This window comes from Ixodes scapularis, unplaced genomic scaffold, assembly GCF_016920785.2.
Source record: "Ixodes scapularis isolate PalLabHiFi unplaced genomic scaffold, ASM1692078v2 PGA_scaffold4__175_contigs__length_147842914, whole genome shotgun sequence".
Classification (NCBI taxonomy): domain Eukaryota; kingdom Metazoa; phylum Arthropoda; class Arachnida; order Ixodida; family Ixodidae; genus Ixodes; species Ixodes scapularis.
In genome coordinates this window covers 138,360,200-138,379,808 of record NW_024609879.1, presented here as the reverse complement: position 1 = coordinate 138,379,808, position 19,609 = coordinate 138,360,200, and the positions used below count along the sequence as shown (strand labels likewise).

The window sequence follows — 19,609 nt, the reverse complement described above, 5'->3', positions numbered from 1 at the left end:
GTGACATTATGTTTATCAGCGAGTTGTCTTTTATCAGAACATTTCATTTTCGAAGAATGGGCGTGACTGACTTGTTTGAATGACTAAAATAATGGTTACTGGGCAGGCGAGCTGGTGAAGTGTCGTAGTGAAGAAACCTTGAGACTATAGGGACGAAAATGGGACAAGACAACACTTTCTCAAAACTCAGCTGCAATATTTATGTTTCCGTGTTAGAGTTGGTTGAGTAGCTGTAATCTATATAAAACAAACTCGTTAAGAAATCTTCAGTTGAGATTTGAGACTGCGTTGTCCTATTCATTATCCCTTGTCTCAAGTTTTTTTTGTTTTGTGAATATTTAATGCATTGTTTAATCTTTTGACCAATATTATCAAGCTACAATATTCGTCCGGGGTGTTTGAGTTTTTCGAATCGAGAGGGTACATTACCTATGAAAGAAGTCTGACACCCCCGTGGTACATCGTTTGCATTGCCTCGAAGTGCGAAGCTAAATGTTTTCTTGCGCGCGAACGCACCACTAAATAATTTGCGCTGTCGGCCCTTTTGATCACGTTCCTTGTTCTTAAGCGGTCCCGTATATCGTAGAAAATTTTAAAATTTTAGCAATGACATTTATCGAACTTGAACTACGCCCCATCTTTTGAGATATCAAATGAAAAGCCTGAAATAATTGTAGCAAGCACATAGCCCTTTCAATGCCTATTGCCTGCTCTCGGCATGACAACTGAAAACTGCTGAACTAGCTGCGCTGCGAATGACCAAACATTAGTGGCGGCTAGGGCTATCGGGCATATTTTTGTCGTGAGATTATTTTCACTAAAAATCTGAAACATTGAACAACCAGACAATTCTGCAGGTAATATAATTTTTATTTCTTTATTTTCTTAGAATATTTTATTTTTGATTGTTTATGGCGCTCCACCACCGGAGGTGTGGTCGAAGCGGCGTCTACACAAAAGAATACAATCCGCGACTGTCATTCTTGGATACAAACAGCCAGCCCATTTGCGGCCGCCCCTATACAAATCACAAATAAAAAAAAAATAACGCTTGAGATTAAGGAGTTCAGAACTTCTTATTTTCCGTCATCAAAACGAAACCTCAACATTTCAACTAGTTATGAAAAGCTGTGGTGCCCTCCACGCAGCCACGGCACCTATTACTGTTACTGTTTGTGGTCTAGCACTAACGACTGTCTGCACTCGGGTCTCAAAGAGAAGATGCTCCCACGGATCAACCCGTGACCACCGAGCGAAAAGCAAGAAAATGGAAGATTGTCGCATGTCTGCCGATGTTGAATCGCAAGATTTGGCTTGACGCTGAAATAATCTGCTATATTTTCTCTTAAGCTTCTACCGTTTTAATAGTTTTTACGACACCTTCCCCGGACAGAGTCTGGTTACCATATAAATAGAAAACTGTACTGAATTGTGGCTGGTCATGAATGGTTGTCTTATAAGAACGAAACAAACAAGAGGAGAATCACGCCCGTGGTCTCGTCATAATTTTTGTTTTTGGTCAGAGAAATATAGGAAGAATTTAATTTTGTCTAGTATATGTCATCGACTCGGTTTAAAACTTTGAATTTGTGTGTTTTTGTCTTTTTTCTTGTTTCAACATTACACTGTTCACGATAATTTAAATGCGAGTACGATATGTAGGAGTGTTTTAAAGGTGTTTAGGACAACGTAAACATTAATTTGAGAGTATAAAAGCCAATTGAACAAATTAAATGTTAACAAGCACATCCATAAATAATTTTTAAACCAAGTACGTGTGCTTAACGAGCCTTTGCTGCAATGCAAGAATGGCTTCACTTTTCCAAACCTATGCTTTGGTTTATCGCCATTTGCAATTAACGCGCATTTTTCGCGTGGATAGATAAAAATGTGTTCCATATACTTTCAACAAGTCCCCCGCTTATTGCAGCACTTCGTTGTTTTTTTTTTCTCTAGATACAACTCATATCGTGGTATTTATCTAAACAATAAACAAATATGAAAAATACAATTAATAACGCAATTAAGCACAAAGGACCTCTTGTTCCCCTGGAAGGGGGGATCAAGGCACAAACGCAAATCTTCAAACACAGCTAGGTGACTAGCTGTGACAGCTAGGTGAAAAATCCGCCTGGTCTCGGTATCAAACCAGGGAACCCTCCAATTCGATTGGAGGGCTTTACCAACTGTGTTAACTAGGAGTTAGACGTCAATTGAGCAAACTAGGGTGCCTTCATGTGCGCTTTGCTTAGGGTGGAGACATCTGGCCATTTTGTCTCACACTTTTATTTTTATTTTTTGTTAAGAAGCGCGTGAAAGAACGTGTTTCTGCAGGCGCTCGTGGCGCTGACTGTGCTACGGCGACATTTTGTTTTCGTCGATTTCTTTTTATTTTCCCCGTGAGCGCGTGCTGTCGGCATCGGGTACTACAAAGGGTGGCATCACCCTAAACAGAAGGACATTGAGGTACCCTAGAGCAAACGAGTTTTAACCGCTGCCACAAGTCTAACACCAGCAAGGTTGAACAGCTTGCATTTTTTAAGGTTAGGATTTATAGTGCACTTAAATTCAAAGGTGCAAGCGAGTTGGAGAAGGAGGACGAAAATAATACTGGAGAAGGGGAACAAGGGGGGCAGAAAACAAACACAAATCTCCGAACACAGCTGGGTGGCTGGCGAGCGACCGAAAAAATCATACTGGTCTTGGTGTTGAACCAGGGACCTCTCCATTTCCAGTGGAGCGCTGGAACAGGAGAGGTCCCAGGTCCGATACCAGGACCAGGCGCATTCTTTTGGATGCGCACCAGTTACCTAGATTGTGTTTGTAGATTTGTGTTGTCCTTTGCCCCCTTGTTCCCATTTTCGAGGTATTATTTTTGTTATAAAAATATATTGTCACTGCAATTTTTCAAACTGGAACTGTTGTTTAAGTGAATTCTATGCAGTGGCGAGCCGCCTATGCACAGCATTAATATTCGCAACAGGGAAACGTTAATTTCAGGTTTGTAACTTTAATGCAGCGTACGTAACCGTGCTGGCTGCGCATTGCATTTCTTTATCAATTTTTGCCTCTATAAACACTTTCGAAAGCAATTAATCTTGCTTGATATTTGCAATGAACGTTTCTTCAATTTTATTGCCTTGTGCTATAGAATCTCCGCATAGATGCATATTTGAGCCAACGAGGTAGAGGGGCTTAGAGTGATGAACCGGAATTTCGAAAGTGGCGTCCCCCGTTGCCGCCATCTTTTATGCAAAAGTGACTGCTCGTCACGTGGCCTCACAAGAGCCGTGACCTCATCGGTAAGATGGCAGCGGCCTCGACTGGTGGATGCGAGTTTGTTCGGTGCGCGATACCTATGACGATCGTGAGGTTCCGCTGCTTTCCGACGAGTTCGGGCTTCTTCGTGCTCTCTGACGCAGGTAGCATGTGAAGATATGAAGGAATAACACTTTATACTATTTTTGCGCAATATCGCTCTGGATCTTCTGCGTATTAAAAACTGTGCGACAGCATCAGCAGCATCGCCGTTCCCGTGCTCGGATTCAAGGATGCATTCGAGAATCTATATAATTTTAATGCTTTCAGCATGAAATTTTTGCATTCTCTTAGTTTTCTTTGAACGTTGGTATGGCTGAGACTCGATGCGAAATGTATGCGTTGGACGTAGAGCCTAGGGGAAGTTGTTTTAGCCCCAGGTAGCCGCATAATCACTGCAAATTTTAGCGAGGAAGCTCCGGCGATCTTTAACCTTTTGTGCTAATCGACAATTCTGCAAATTGGCAGTCCTAAAGATTTTGATATGACGTGCTTTCACTGCACTAGCTTGCGTTTGATCGCAGTACTTTTTTTTAAGTGAAATGCTTGCGTCACACGAACAGTTACAAAGTATTCGAACCTGCCAGTCGAAAAACAAAGACACTATTAACGTCCATAAAAGAGTTCATTTATCTCTTGGAACTCAAAACACAGTTAGCAAGTCTTGACAATTTTGATTGATCAGTGCAAAAATGTTGCATCCGATGTCCTTTAGAAATTAGTATTAGTAGGCCCTTTACCTTGCCGATCGTTACCAATAGTTCACATTAACCTCCAGGTGTATATTAGACTCCTCTCAGATGGTTGTCTAATCCATCATTCTAACATCTAGAATCTTCTTAAAAAATGCAGCCCCATCTTTTAGATGTCCAGAGATAGCACCACACATATTAATTTGTTAAATCTAATGCAACCCGGAAATAGAAGACTAACAGCACATTTTTATCTTTCGTAGGATTTATTGCAGCTGTAATTTTTTTTATCGAGAGTGCATTGTATTATTCGGTCAATTATTTACTTGCTCTAACTACCTAAAAAATACGACTCGTTTCTGTGCTCATCCCTTGGCCGAAGAGCAGTCTTATTGCAAAATGTTGACTAGATTCCTTTGAGTCTCTTCAATAGATTTTTTTTTCAAAACTGTGGGCCGCCTATACTTAGTTTCACCGTAACTTGGTAAAGTACAACCGCCAGAGCCCTCTCGAGCCAATCAGAGAGACGGAGTGAAGGTATGCGACACATCTCTGCAGAAGGAGAGCACACTGATGATTTGTTATCACATGGCGCTCTCCAACGTGCATATTGGCTCACCTTCGCCGTTCGGCAAATTGTGATAAAGTGAATTACAGTAGCTACTACGCTAAATACCGAAGGCCTTCATACTTCGGGCATTTGTTCGACAAGGATGTTATGTCAGCGATCAGTGAATTCGGCTCAGAGCCTATTGGACTCGAATGCTGTATTAGCGTTCGACGTGAAGTGGGACCCATTCATATGCTTTACGCTGAAAAAAAAGATGGTGACAGTGAATAATGTTTGATAGGGTTTTGCAAAGGGCCTATTGTGGTATAGGTCAATGAAATGTGCTGCTATATGACACTCCATCAACATATGCTATTAAACGACATGCTCAGAGGTGGGTTCGTCTTTGCAATTATCAAGTTAGAACAATAATTATTTCTTACGTGTGTAATATTTATTTTCAGTAGCTGGGCCCGTTTTGTGCCCATCAATCCCAGTGTGCTATGATGGTAATATAATGTGTGTATAGTTTGAAATATCCTCTCTGAAATGCCTAAAGGGGTCCTTTAAGGGAATAAGTGTCTTAATAACATTTTTACATCAATGGAGTTTGTTTTGAGATGCACCCCATGTTCAGGAGACGTGGAAAAGGTGCAGCTCCATGCAACACGTCGGCCAGTCTTATTTGTGCCATTTATTAATAGTGTGTGTGTGTGGGGGGGGGGGGGGGGGGTCAGAGGTTCGAGTGTCCTCAAAAGCTCAACCACGTGCATTTAACACAATTCTTGGTGTGTAGACTCTCAAGGCGAAAAGGCTGAGCGTAGGAATATTATGCATACTTGGTTAGTATATCAAATATGTTTATTTCCACTTTATTACATAATTATTGATTCTTATCAAAACGGTTTCTTAAGGAGTTCATTCTGCGACAGTCTTGTGTCAGACGTTCAGCCGTAATACCTGTGATCCTTGTTGCCGGTTGACACTCCTGGCACGTCGGTATTCAGACTGGTCAAGTGGTGACTTTCAATCACTGATGCCATCTTGTGATCATACGTCATGTCCCGCCGCTGACATCTGATGTACTGAATTTGCAGGGCCGGCTTCTAATTCGCAAATTTTCCTGGCAGTTTCTGCGTCAATGTATCAATGTCGGGCATGTATTGCTTAAGCGGCTGCGCCTTTTGCTGTACCGTTGACTGGATGGTTTGCAACAATGATTGTTTGCTACCCAAGCCACTTCACTTCCATTCCACAATGGCGATTTCTTCTGCACGCCGCGACCACTGCAACTTGTGTAAGTCTCGTGTGGCTAAGTGAAGTCGGGTGATGCTTGGTGCTAACTTTATGAGAACGACCAACCATTATATTTATTCAAGCGACTCAGCTGCATTCTTCCTCAAAATTAGAATTTATGTGCTTCGTGGAGTGGACACAGATAATTAATGTCGACAAATTAATAATGCCCTTGGACGTCGACCGACACCAAATAAACTCTGCATTGCCGCTTACCTGCTTTTTCGTGCTTAGTGTAGGAGCATGGGTCATGCTTACCTCCCATCGAGGTGATAGGAATAGGGAGCTTCGGGGTAGTGTCGGCACCAGAAACAGAGGCTGACGAAGATACTCCTCAATGTGCCAAGGTCGCTCCTCGATACGTAATCAAGGGTCGTTCGGCAGGAACCCTGGCAGGCCCATTAATTGTCATGGGCACCCCTTGTAAGCATGGTTGGCCTCATGTAGTGGTAGGAGCGTGGTCGTCGGTCGGCCGTTGGCAACACCTCCCTCTTCCTCGGTGTAATTTGTTCAGTGTGGACCTACACTGACTCTTCCCGAAGTCGGGAACACTACGGCGTTGGGGTGTCCCGTTGAACTGGAATACTATACTAGCCAGGTGGTGGGCGTCCTTCTGCCATTGCAGCGTAAGTCACTTTCAGTTCGTCACATGCCGCTTCGCTCGCAGAAGTCTCCGGTTTAAGTGCCTGTTGAAACTCCTTCCCGGACAATCCCGGCAATCCCAATAAAAGCCGGGCGACTGGTAACAGGCAGTAGCTTCCTGATCTCCTCCCGGAAAACATTGTATATGACGTCGCGAATTCCTGGGAGGCTGGCCTCGAAGTTGCAGCTGGACAACTCTAGTGTCGAGACGCTGGAGAGTTGTGTGATGAACCCTTCGACTGTTGTTGGAGGGTTTCGGACAAGGCTGCCCAAGATGCTGTCCTCACATGAAAACATGATGATTATCAGCTTCTTGTCCTCTTTAGCATGAGGGTCGGCGCGGGCGCTTTATCAGGATCCAAACATCCTCCACGAAGGAGGTGAGCCTCCTGTTGGGGCCGTGTCCTCGACCGAATTAGGCATTCGGTCCTTCCTCATCAATTCTGGTTGACGAACGTGCACAGCTCGATCTTACAAACTTCCCACGACGCTGAGAAGGATTCGTGGTTCTCACACCAGTGCCTGGCAGTTTCTTCCACGACAAGTATACGTTCTGCAGGTGTTGGTCTTCTGTCCGCCCATCGTGGTGGGCGACACGATCATAATGTTCAATCCCGTCCGCGACGTCTACATACACCTTGCCGTGAAAGAGCGTCGGAGTGCGGGGTGCGGCGGGCATGCAAGCAATCGTGGAGCCGACGCAGTTTGCAGCTACGGGTTCTTCATCGTTGGCTTAGTCTACTTCGGTTTTTCTGGCAGGAGACCAAAACCGGGGGTTCTTCCTGGTAGCAGCAACTGACTCGAATTTCAGATTCTTCATGGTGTACTTGCAGGGTTCGCTCTTGTAGGACTCGCTCGTCTTGCGGGTTTTCTGCCGGGCTCGAGATTGAACTTGGTTCACGGCTCGCCGGGGGTGTAAGACGCGAGACAGCCCGCCACCCTTGTCTTGTTGTCAGGCAACTCGGCTGACGGGCCGCCAGGGTGCACACAAAGTGAAGGGCTAAAGATAAAATACCCAGCACCTCCACCAGAGCATACGATGAAAGCCGAGCATGGCCTGGAACTTTCCAGAATAGTAAAGATTAATTAAAGGATTTGACCAAGCATTCGTGACAATATAACAAAACTGACGCAAGGGGATCTACCTTGACCAGTAAAGAAACTGCATTGCTTTAGCTGGATACTGTCCGACTACCTCAACTCCTTCGGCGTTTTGATCACTGCCGTGGTGGAACTGAACTTAAATGGATTTTTGGACCATTTTCTGGTAATGAGCTGCCGCAGGCTGTCGCCGCGAAGAGGCGTAAAATGGTTAGGGATGCCGCGAACTTTTTTCGAATCGAAGTTTCGATGATCGAATCAAGCGGTTCGAAAGGTTCGAAAGATTTCGATTTTTCGAATTGTCTATATCGTAAAATTCGACGGAGGTCGAATTTTCGAACTTGTTAAGCTAAGAAGTTCGACGCTTTTCGAACCGTCGAACTTATTACGCTAAAAAATTCGATCATTTTCGAACTTTCGAATTTATTGCGCTGCAAGGTTCGATGCTTGTCGAACTTTCGAACTTGACTGACCAAAAAATTCGATGAATTTCGAACTTTCGAATTTATTTATCAAGAGAATTCGAAAAGTTTCGAACTTTCGAACTCTGAAAAGTCAGAAGTTCGACGAACTTCGAACTTTTAGGGTAAAAGTTCGACGTTCGTCGAACTTCGAAAGACCGGCGGACGGTTTCATTTGATTTCAAGTAGTGGGGTACATTCGTAATTTTTTTTTCTCGAACTTTTACACGCGGTGCTGCGTTCCTTACGAAAGACAATGTCGTTTATTTCAATGTTCTGGCATGCTTAGGTTTAAAGAAATAAATCCCCGAAGGGGCGAGGAAGGACGACGGGTTTTTGACGATTATCGTTTGTGCCAGATTTGAAGCACGCTGCAGCCGGAGCTATTCATGGCAGATAAGTTATACTTTTTTAAGAATGATCTATGTATAGCCTAGGTAAGTGCCGTTTTAAGATGTGATTATTGTTATTCAACGTGAGTTTCGAAGAAATGTCCAAACATGTATCTGCATGCAACTATGACCTAAACTTGATATTTATTTTCGTCTAAGTTGTTTGAGGTATCGCATTTAAATTAACACCACAGACAGTACATATCATTGCCATCTGCAGAATACAAAATAATATATTTATTGTTTTTTCACGTTAAGGAATAAATTAACTCATGGGAGAAGATTTCTAGTAGTGTTCAAGTTCAGCACGTCATTAAAAGAAAACTTTTTTTTTTTTTCGCTTCACGTTCCTGGGACGTGTTTCTTTTAGCCTGTACACACTTTGGTAAAAGAAACTTGTTTCGAAGTTCTGAACCTCTGAATATGCAAGAATAGAACACTTCCGACGAATTCTTGATAGTTTTTTTTTTCTCCTGCTTTTTATTCTCGCATTTATTCTTTTTTTTTTTTCTTTTGTTACTATCGGCACAGGTGTTTAGGTCGAAAAGACAGCTTTGAACTTCCGAACCACTAAGCATGTGACGAGCAGTGCCTTCTGACAACGAGTTTCTAACAATGACCATCTACGCAACCTTTTATGCAGTGAAGAGCGACATTAGCTATACATATGCATAAATAATTTCAGATTAAAATAAGCTCGACCACGCCCTCTTTCCCCGTATTGTTTTCTTTAACAGTCCGAAATACCTGCAAGGCAGAGAAGGAGGCTGAAGCCCCCCCCCCCCCCCCCCCCCCGCTACCCTCTTTCCCCCCGTTTTTCCTCTTCCGACGCCACTTGTATGGTAGAACGCTCCTCGACCTCGAGTTGTGTCGGCTTTTGTGCTTTTTGCGAGGCGATTCCTCCGTCCCAGAAAATAAACCTCCAGGACAATTATAAACTTCACCGGATCGGATTACTACCAGCGTGCAAGGGGTGGCGAGCTAGTTTGCCAGGTCGCTTCACGGTTTTTCTGAGCCTCAACCTCCTGCTCGCCCCTGGCCGTTTCGAACTGGAAGAGTCTCGTAAAACAGTGTGTTCGTGCAATCACTACTGCTTGATGCAGATTAAAGACCCCCCCCCCCCCCCCACGGGGCTGGCGGTCACAATTCTGCACTGGCAAATATTCTAGCACATCCGGGACACTCGTCGTCTCATTTAATTGCCTGACCAACTTCGCAGAATCTAGATATCACACCCTAACTTTTCTAAACTTGATTTTGTGAAAACCAGTGAGTCGTGAAAACGTTATTTGAAACTGAAACTGTGGAAAAACTTGAAAATCGGACTTCGAACTTTGAAAACTTGGATTAGAAAGTAATTCAAAATCTTCGAATTTTTTTTTTTTTGAATTTAGCGTTAAAAGAGAATCGAAATTTTCGAACTTTTCGAACTTTATGGAAAAAGAAATTCGAAATCTTCGAATTGTTCGAACTTCATGTCTCTAAAAATTCGAAGCGTTCGAAGTTTTCGAATCTTTTTTACAAAGAATTTCGAAATCTTCGAATTTATCGAACCTGAAGTAAAAAAATATTCGAAATATTCGAATTCGAAATTTTAGAAACCGTGAAAGCTTCGAACTTTTCGAATTCGAAACTCCGCTGTGGACAAAAGTTGCGAATTTTTCGAAATCGAACCTCGGTCGGTACGAAAATATCGAAATTTTTCGAAATCGAACCTCAGTTCGCTTCGCAAATATCGAAACCTTTCGAAATCGAACCTAGGGTGGTTCGCGACATCCCTAAAAATGGTAGGCTGGGTAGGTAACACTCGCCCAAGTGATACACACGCGATAAAATATCCATGCAACTTGCAGCTTGCGTATGGAGTGTTGGTTAAACATATGTGTCGACGAAACGTGCGGCAGACCAGCGGATTTAATACCAACTGTAACACCTGTGCTCCGTGAAAGTGCATGTCTACGCCAGAACTATTTAGGAAGCAGCACAGCATCATTTAGCACGGCACGGGAACTACCAGTTTTTCGGTGCGCCGCACAACCAAAGTTAGCCTTTGGTCGTTTGAACGAAGCGGCACCCCAATCACAGACTGCCAAGCACGACTCACGCAATTCTTATAGCTACACTGCGTATTTAAACAGATTACACACGATTCACTTCAGATTTCAAAGGTTCCGATGGTCAACGAGAGCACAAAAAACGTCGCGTTGAAATTTATCCTTGGGACATCCTAATCACTCCGAGTTCCAACCAACGCAGGCCGATTGTCTCTTTCGTGGCAATATCAGCAATATCCCCGTCGATCACCAGCAAAATACATACCGTTCCTTCGTATTTTTCAGGTTATACCTACGTGAGAGACCTGGCTGAACTCTGAAGTCGCTTTCGACCAGCTTCATTGGACGGCTGAAATCAACTCGCTCAGACCAGCGACAACGAACAACGCAACCGACAAGCTTCGGCTGAGGCTCCGGCACAGCTATAGGGCCAGCCGCTGCCTGGGCGCTGCCATCTTTCCTGTGACGTCACGTATTTCGTCTGGTCACGTGACGAGTAGACATTTTTACGTACGATGGGAGCGGCGTGTAGTGGGTCACTTTCGAATGCAAGCCCCTCTACCTCGTTGATTTCAGCAGATTAGCATATTTTCATGAACTCTATTAAAGGTTTTATGTTTTTGCTGTTAAACCAAGCCCATAAGACACCCCAAGACTTGAGTTGGACGTACAGCGCGCTGACATTGAACCGACGGTACCAACTTTCACGAGCGGCTTGATAGCCGAGTGGTACAACTATTAAAATAGCTAAGGTACGTGTTACTGACTAAAAACAAATAGTCGGGGTTTTCTTGGCCTATACTGCAAAACCTTGCTGTTTTCTTTTTGTCTTCTGATTGCAATACGTACTTTAGTTGTTTAATAAGGTATATCGCACCGTTATCAAGCCCCTCGTAAACGTTCTGACTGTCGGTGCGGCGTCAGTGCCCTGTACCTGGAACAGCTGTTTTAGGGTGTGTTATTTGAGACAAAAGTGTGCAAGATTACACCTTTTTTTTAGAGTGTATGGCGAATGCACAACGTGGAGCAAGCAACACTAACACAAACAAACGAAGCATGGGTTCGCTCCTATGCACAATACTAAGCTCTGTAATACTGGCACACTGCTTACTTAAAAAGAAGCAAGCGACACATCATAAACGCTTCGAAGATACCACACATATTACAAGAAGATAGTAAATCTTAACCTCTATAAATATTCACAAAGAGCAGCGAAAACGTTTTCTCTAGATAAATATTAAAACAAGTTTGTCAAACTAAAAATAAAATAAAAAAATGAAAGATGTTTACAATTATGTGCAATGCCGAATTAGAGCGCAGCTCTTGTCCTCCCCCGCCGTTACCTCCCCTCCTCCTCTCCTGCTCCCCACCCATTCAGCGGGAAAATTTCCCCTCTACCTTTAGCGGAAAAATTGTCCCACTAAATTTAGCGCAATTATATCTCCGCTAAATTTAGCGAAACAATTTCCCCGCTAAATTAAAAAAAAAAAAAAAAAACTTCCCTTTTATTTAGCGAAAATCTTTTCCGCCAAATTTACCGGGAAATTTTACCCTCGTGATGTCACATGTGCCGCACCTGTGACGTCATTATGAGAAACGTTCCATAATGCAATGCTCGGTTACGCCGAAGCCGACGCCGTTCAGCCCGGTAACGGGCGCCTATAGAGCTGCCCTCTAAAACCGAAAACGCCATATTTTAGTCTTATTCTTATCGTTTGCAAAGATGGAATATTAGATTTGTTTTCCTATGCACAGCATGTAACCTAATGCTTGAAAGGCACTTTAGTCGGCCCGCAAAAATCGGTCTCTCAACGTTTACAGCAAGAAAAAAAAAATAAAAAAAACAGCTTACATCGGTAAAGAAAAAAATAATACTGTTCTAGGCAATTTGCGACGCCATTTTGCGGACGATGCACGCGTAGAGAGAAATTCTGCCGACAGATGGCGTACGCCACGTGAAAGAAACGCCAATTAGTTAGATTTTTTTTTTTTTTTTGCGAGATCCTTTGCTATAAATTTGTATCGACCGGCGCTCCGTCGACGCTGCGCACGTCATCTGCTGGCAGGGCAGTACTTATATTTATGCCCGCATCGCCTGCGATGTGGCGACGTAAATGAACCCGAACAGGTGTTTTTTTTTTCTCTTTCTTTTTTCGCAAAGTAAGTTTATTTATATTTTTTTTTACTGTAAACTTTCACCATGTGCTTGCACCTATGAAGTAAATGGCAGCGCAATATGTTGAGAAACCCATTTTTGCAGGTCGTGTGAAGTGCCTTTAAAACCGTTAGTTTATAGGCTGTATATGTACCGAGATACACCTGTTGTCTTACTTTGATTCACTATTTTATGAAACTAAGTAGCATTTTCGTAAAGAAGCTTCTGAATTTTTGCCGTTTTCACCATCTTAGAGGATGATAGCGCTCAGTTCAATAACATAGTGCTACGTTTAACGAATACACTTAAAAAATATCCGAAGGAATTATTACGTCCTTACCACGCGTAGTCCATTATCCCTTTCAAGAGAAACGGCCGCCCTTTGATCCATATCATGATATACCATTTTGTTAAGCTCCATTCCATTCATCTGAAACGGGGAAGGAAATGCAATTGAACCCTACGTCCTACTTATTTTGACTTGATGCCTGAAGATAAAAAGAAACACAAAAAGACACTCACATATTGTTTCACTGGGGTTCCCCCTTCTTCGTACTGCAACAAAAACGACTTCGAAAAAACATCGGCTGGTTGCAGAGATAGAGTGGTGTCTTCATCGATAAAGAGTGTTAGCTGATCCCCGTCACTTCGAGCCTCTATTACATGTGGATACACTAGCCTCCGTCTCCCAAAACCTAAGAGCGAAAAAAAAAAAAAGCATAAATTGAACAATAAGCTCTTTGAAGACCACATAAAGCGGCATTGCCATTCGCCATCTCATGGGCCCGAACCGTGCGATTGGATTCCAGTCTTCGCTAAAGGCTGGCACAGCACTCGATATTGATACGAGGTGAGCTTGGTTCACGTCGAACATTGCTGCAGCTTTTGTGTCCAATATATGGCCAGTGTATGTGCCAAAGCATTGGTGTATTCGGATAATTGGCACAGTCGCAACTAGATGGCGCAAACGTCTCAAAAGGCCCTATTATTTGTTTTACCGCAAACTGACCGCTTATAAAAATGACATAAAGTTCCTCTCGCATTCTCTAGGCGAGGAGTTATTTCAGCTATTTGTTTAGTTCTTGATCTTTTTACGCATGGTTTAATCTTATGCGGCACCGCTCAGCGCGATACAGACAAACATGGACAATCGAATTCTAAGTGCTTGTGAATTTAAAAACAAAATGGGGTACTTAAAAAAAAAAAAAAGAAAACATAAACGCGTGGCTCGACGACTTACGACCAAATTTCCCAACATATTATTTATTAAGCCTCAAGTTCGTTCACTTTACGAGTTCACCGTACCTTAGCTGAAACTATTCGGACGCTACACTAGGGAGGTTTAGCAGATCGTTCAGATTACTCCGATTCCGATACCAGATACTGCGCCGACTCCTTTTTGTATGCACCGAATTGCTGTCGCGTACCGTTATTGAAGGTATCGGGACGACCTACTAAAACTCCCTGTCGTCTGCTCATATGCAACCACTAAAAACATTCACATTATGTATGGCGGTCACCCCTCGAGATGCAGTATATTGTTGGGTCACTGACATATTGGTAATAATGACAATTCAAGTTGCAGCGAAGGAGATCAAGATACAGTGAACCTTCTAAACCAATTGTATCCCAACCCATGGCCCAATGATTAGGCCTAGTAGTTCAACAGACAAGAGTACCTAGTGTGTAGATTTACGGCCGTGGTTAAAACCCGAGATTTCACTCTTGACGTTTTTAAAGCTTTTTCGTACACTATCTCTAAACATTATTCAATAGCAAAATACGTTAGTCATACAAATCAGTCTTGGGTAACAAAGGGCTACTGTAACTTCTGTACTCTTTTATGACGTTTAACTGTAACAAGTTACTTTTTCAAGAACAGTAAATTGTAACAATAGTACTATTACTTTTTCTGAAGTAACCACGAAAGTAATGACGTTACTTTAATTGGTAATTCCCAGTTTTTTTATTTTTCTTATTTATAAGGTATCATTGAAAGCGTACAATTGTTCCATTCCTTGCACCTTCGAAATGATGTGTTCCGTCATTTCGAGTATAAAGTTGACTTTCCACAAACTTTTTATTACCTTCTTTCTCGCGAGTCATGAACCAAATTTAGCCACGCGCACTTTGATGCAAACAATACTTTAGCTATATTTACGCAGGCGCTTGTACTTTGGGCTGAATATTTGCACCTTAGCATCATGAAGGTCTAATTATGTCGCAGTATTTTCATTAGTGCCCTGGTAGATGCGCAGACTTTGAACTGGCTTGAAGCGCACGTATCTAAAGTTCGCAACATCGCCACGGGATGGCGCCACAGCGCCGGTGGCTGACGAAACTAGGTGCTAGAGCCACTGTATATGGCAGCGTAGCTGCCAGAGTCGCGCCGCGTTTTTCCCTGTTGCGCCTCTCACCGCGATTGGTCACACGCGGTACCATAGCAACGACCCGAGCTGGCTCGGTTTCCATAGCAACCGAGTTACTACTCGTCACGAGACTATAGAGTAATATACACAAGGTAAAGAGCGGACACTGCCCTAGGCCCAACGTTACCGGAACACTCAGTTGGGAAACTCACCGTCGAAACCTGGGCCGCTGGCGTCCACTGAGGCCATGCTAAATACGACAACAGCGCCACTCTTTATCATTTGTCTGTACTGTGGTCACCTTGAGCTTTTAGAAAGCATGTTTTTGCGTAAAAACAAACAGAAAAGACTCTTTTTGTATGAAATTTATTGGAGTTTATTATAAAATGAAGGACGAGTGATGTTTTTAAAATCTTTAGTTTGCAAGGCTTTGCGGCACAATTAATATTGTTTTTATACAACCATGCCTCAGCGGTGCTTTCAGGTAGCGCGTCCCCGACCTAGGTCCAGTTTAACTTCGGTAGTACGACGCGGCGCGTCCGCTGGGGAGACAGGTTAGAGGAAGAAGTTACAGGGTGGCACCCCTGTAACCTCTTCCGCTGTATCTGTTTCGGCCCAAAATGGCCGATTAAAGCCAAAATAGACGTCACGTGCACTTCCGCGAGTGGCCGCTGCGGGAGAAATGGCGGCGTTGTGCTCGCCATTAGCTCGGTGCTCGAGGACAGATCGGGGACACATTTTCAGAGCAGTCTCTATGGCAGTTTCCCAACTGAGTGGTTCTAGTAACGTTGCCTAGGCCCCAAAGCCCAGATAGACCATTGACAGCTAGCGCTCCTAGTGGTCGGCATTAAACACAATCTAGTTCCGGTTCCGGTGAAGTTAGTTTCGGTTTCGGTTTGGGCGTTTCTGCTCCGGTTCTCCGGCACTCTTTTCTTTCTCCCCATCTTTCCTTCTTGCGTCGCTCCTCGCGACGCTCTCGGGAGCTCTTCGGCTCCCGGAGCCGCTGTTTAATTTTTTTTTAATGTTGACGCAGTTTTATTTTAATCTTTACGATATTATTCGTGCAAAATGTGTAAAAGAAAATTTCCACTTCACAACGGATGCGTATATCTTGTTTGTTGGTTATTCCTACCGTAAAACATTGAAGTTACACAACCTCCACATTGATTCCTGACTGGTGGAGCATTTGGGGGGATCAACAACAGTAAGTGATTAGAAAACATTTTATTGGACCACATTCGTATATACATGATTTACTTCAGGCGCTCTGTATGTTTCACATGAAAAAGATATTTAAAAAAATGAATATGAAGGACTTGAAAGTAAACATATTCGAAAGATATCTGCCTGGTTGGGTGAGAGTTAAAGTCTAGAAATATATCTCCAACCAAAAAATGAAAGGCAACCCGACGTTTCAAAACCAACACGGTTTCTTTTTCAGGGGTGACTGAAGGCGCGCGGACACAGCAGCAGCTCCCAACCTCTTCGTCTTCAAAAAAGGAAAGAAAAGAAAGAAAGAGAAAAGAAAAAATTAAAAAAGAGAAGTTAGGAAATTGGAAAAATTGTAAAATAACTCCTTAGTTATGAAGATGGTCATCTCTTCAACTTTTCCGTCAGGTCACGGTGGCCATGTGCGTACACGGAGGGCAGAGCACCCAGCGACCTGTTTAGGTTTCCTGGGGTGTGCTGGATGTACCACGATTCCAAGAAAAGTCTTCTTCGAAAATTGGGCTCTGTCTCCACCACGTGCGCGTTCGCGAAGTCAATGCGATGGTCTAGGGTATCGCAATGTTCGGCGATGGCGCTGCGCTCACTGTCAAACTTCCGCACGTCGTTCTTGTGTTGGCGGATACGCTCGGGAAAGTTCTTCGTCTCGCCGATGTAGGTTGCGGGGCACTCTGCGCAAGGAATGGTGTAAACCACGCCCTGTGCTTTTTCCTTTGGTGGACGGTCTTTCGGTCTTGGCATAAACCTTCCCAGTGTGGACGTGGGCTTGTGGGCCACCAGAATACCTTGCTTTCCCAGTACTCGTGCAAGCGCTTCGCTGGTTCCCTTTACGTAGGGAACGCTTATGCGCGCGACTCGATGGGGCTGTTGTTCCTGGCATCTGGTTTTGTCTGGCGAGACCTTGCCGTCGGGCGATGCGTTTAATAAAGTTACTAGAGTAACCATTTTTCTTTAGGTCTTCAATTATGGTCTTCTTCTCCCTCTTTCTATCGGTTTCCGACGAGCAGATAGTCCTTGCCCTACGCAGCAGGGTCGAAACCACTGAGGCCTTATGACTCGTTGGATGGTTGGAGACAAGTTATTTTAGAATTTTTCCAATTTCCTAACTTCTCTTTTTTTAATTTTTCCTTTTCTCTTTCTTTCTTTTCTTTCCTTTTTTGAAGACTAAGAGGTTGGGAGCTGCTGCTGTGTCCGCGCGCCTTCAGTCACCCCTGAAGAAGAAACCGTGTTGGTTTTGAAACGTCGGGTTGCCTTTCATTTTTTTGGTTGGAGATATATTTCCAGACTTGGAATATGAAGGAGTTTGGCATTTCGTACACTTCGTAATAGATTTTTCGCGGAACCAAGTTAACAACTATTTTCCACAGGGAACACGCTGAATGGTCCATTCGCTTTCACGCCGACTCGGGCTCCGGAAGAAAGTCAAGAAATAAATAAGACATCGCTATCATTACCAGTCATAAGACTATTAAGAGTGCAAAGCACACAGCGAAGAGTACGAATTCCCAATTTCCAGCTAATATAAACACACAAATTAGCATAGCCTGAAACACACTGCGGGCAAGCCAATACCAAACAGTGAGAACCCTATTCGGAATTTGACAATATTCAACGGTCCTAAACATTCCTCGAAATACAATTGATCAGAAAGAAGGTATAGCTCCAAAAAGCGGCTAAAAAAACTATAAACAGTGGATATAAAAGTGGATACATTTTCTTTCTAATATCTATATAATCTATACACTATTTTCCATTGAAATTCTGTAGAAAGTGGATAAATACATTTGCAAAAGGGCCGTGATACACATTTGCTGGAAATAAGGGAAACAAATTTTTCGAGTGCGATTAAGCTGCACCGCTCAGTTAATACGCACGTTTTGTTTCTGATTTGGCAACCACCTCCCTTAATACATTATGAACAGTTAAACGTGTCTAGTTGCCTTACAACAACTGAAGAGTGTAACCAAACTTTGTCCAGGTTCGAATTAAGAAATCGAAGATGCCAATACAAGCGTATTTTCACGCTAAATGGGAGAGGAGGCGGAGAGGAGGAGGGGAAGGTACGGATGGGGGAGGAGGGGCACACCCTCCCCTTTGTACCCTCTTCTCCTCCTCTAGAGCTGCGCTCTAATTCGACATTACAGAGAATTGTTAACGTCTTTCATTTTTTTTTTTTTTTTACTCGTTCAACTATCGAATTTGCGGCCACGTAGGTCCGGTTTCCAGAATACGGTACTAAGTGTTCTGCTTTCACCCGTTGCAGCCGAGGGCATTGTTTTAGCAGCAAACGGCCGCAATACGTTCATGCCAAATTTTCGGTAATTTCCCTTTTGTTCATCGGACAAATTGTGCTGAGTTCGTTGGACGCGCTTCGGGCATTGGCGACTGCGAGACTTCCGTTGAATGTGGACGACCGTCATCCTCCTCGACTTTGCGTTTGCGTTGCTCTGTGCTGCCAGAGACGGATTATGCATATCCAGTATTACATGAAACCGCAGCACCTTTACACTGGCAGGTGCGCAGGGCACCGCCCAATATGAGTCGGACATCGCATGCGTACTCTGCTTGCAGGTTGAGCTCTGCGGCACAACAAAAAGAAATTGTTGTAATCGTTTTTTTCTTTTTTTTTTTTGGGGGGGGGGGGGTGGGGGGGGGTTGTGGATTAACCTTGGGAGTACGGGAGTTTGGGTTAGTCCTTGTTCGAATTTATGTGTTTCTGGCCGAGTGGGATAAGGCGCACGCCCACCTCGACGCGCGTGGAGCGAAAGCTCGCGCTGCAGAACCCAGAGATTCTGGGTTCGAGCCCCACCCCTGCCCGTTTCGATCTGGATGAGCATCGTACCGGCGTGCGGTCGTGTATTACTACTGCGTGGTGCACGTTAAAGACCCCAGGTTAGCGGTTGTACAGCACTGGCTAAAATACTCATCTACAGCGTGTGACTCGTCGCAACTTTAATGGATGACCAACTACACGCTGTATAAATATCCCCATAACCCATTTTTTTACGCTTGAAACACGCCATAGCTACACCGCGAGTAGATTCCATATCGGCCATATTCACACGGAGTTATTACAAAAAAAGTATGCGTACTGAGTTCGTCACAAGTAAATTAGAAATATGCTGTTTTTCGCTAAGGCTGTTTTCAACGTGATGTGTGTACTAGCTATAAGTGGTGCACGCCTAATGATCGTGTCCTAAACGAGTCGAAAACACAAATTCATTCTCTCGGTTCAAAGCGTGTCAGCATGCAATCCTGCTACTCTTTAGATACGACTGTTAGTAGTCGTGTGTTTCTGCTCGGGAACTTGGGTATTTATACAGATACCGAGATTTGTTTAAACACCGGGTTG

The 19,609-nt window shown here is 43.7% G+C and overlaps 1 protein-coding gene across 1 annotated transcript in view; it reads right to left on the bottom strand.

Annotated features, from left to right (window-relative positions):
- Nucleotides 1-19,609, bottom strand: part of LOC120846733 — a 175,475-nt gene that overhangs the window by 155,020 nt on the left and 846 nt on the right. Inside the window, exons 2-3 of the mRNA XM_040218600.1 lie at nt 13,184-13,356; nt 13,002-13,091 (exon numbers count right to left, since the gene is read on the bottom strand). Coding sequence (XP_040074534.1) covers nt 13,002-13,091; nt 13,184-13,356 — 263 coding nt within the window. The remainder of the gene's footprint in view (nt 1-13,001; nt 13,092-13,183; nt 13,357-19,609) is intronic.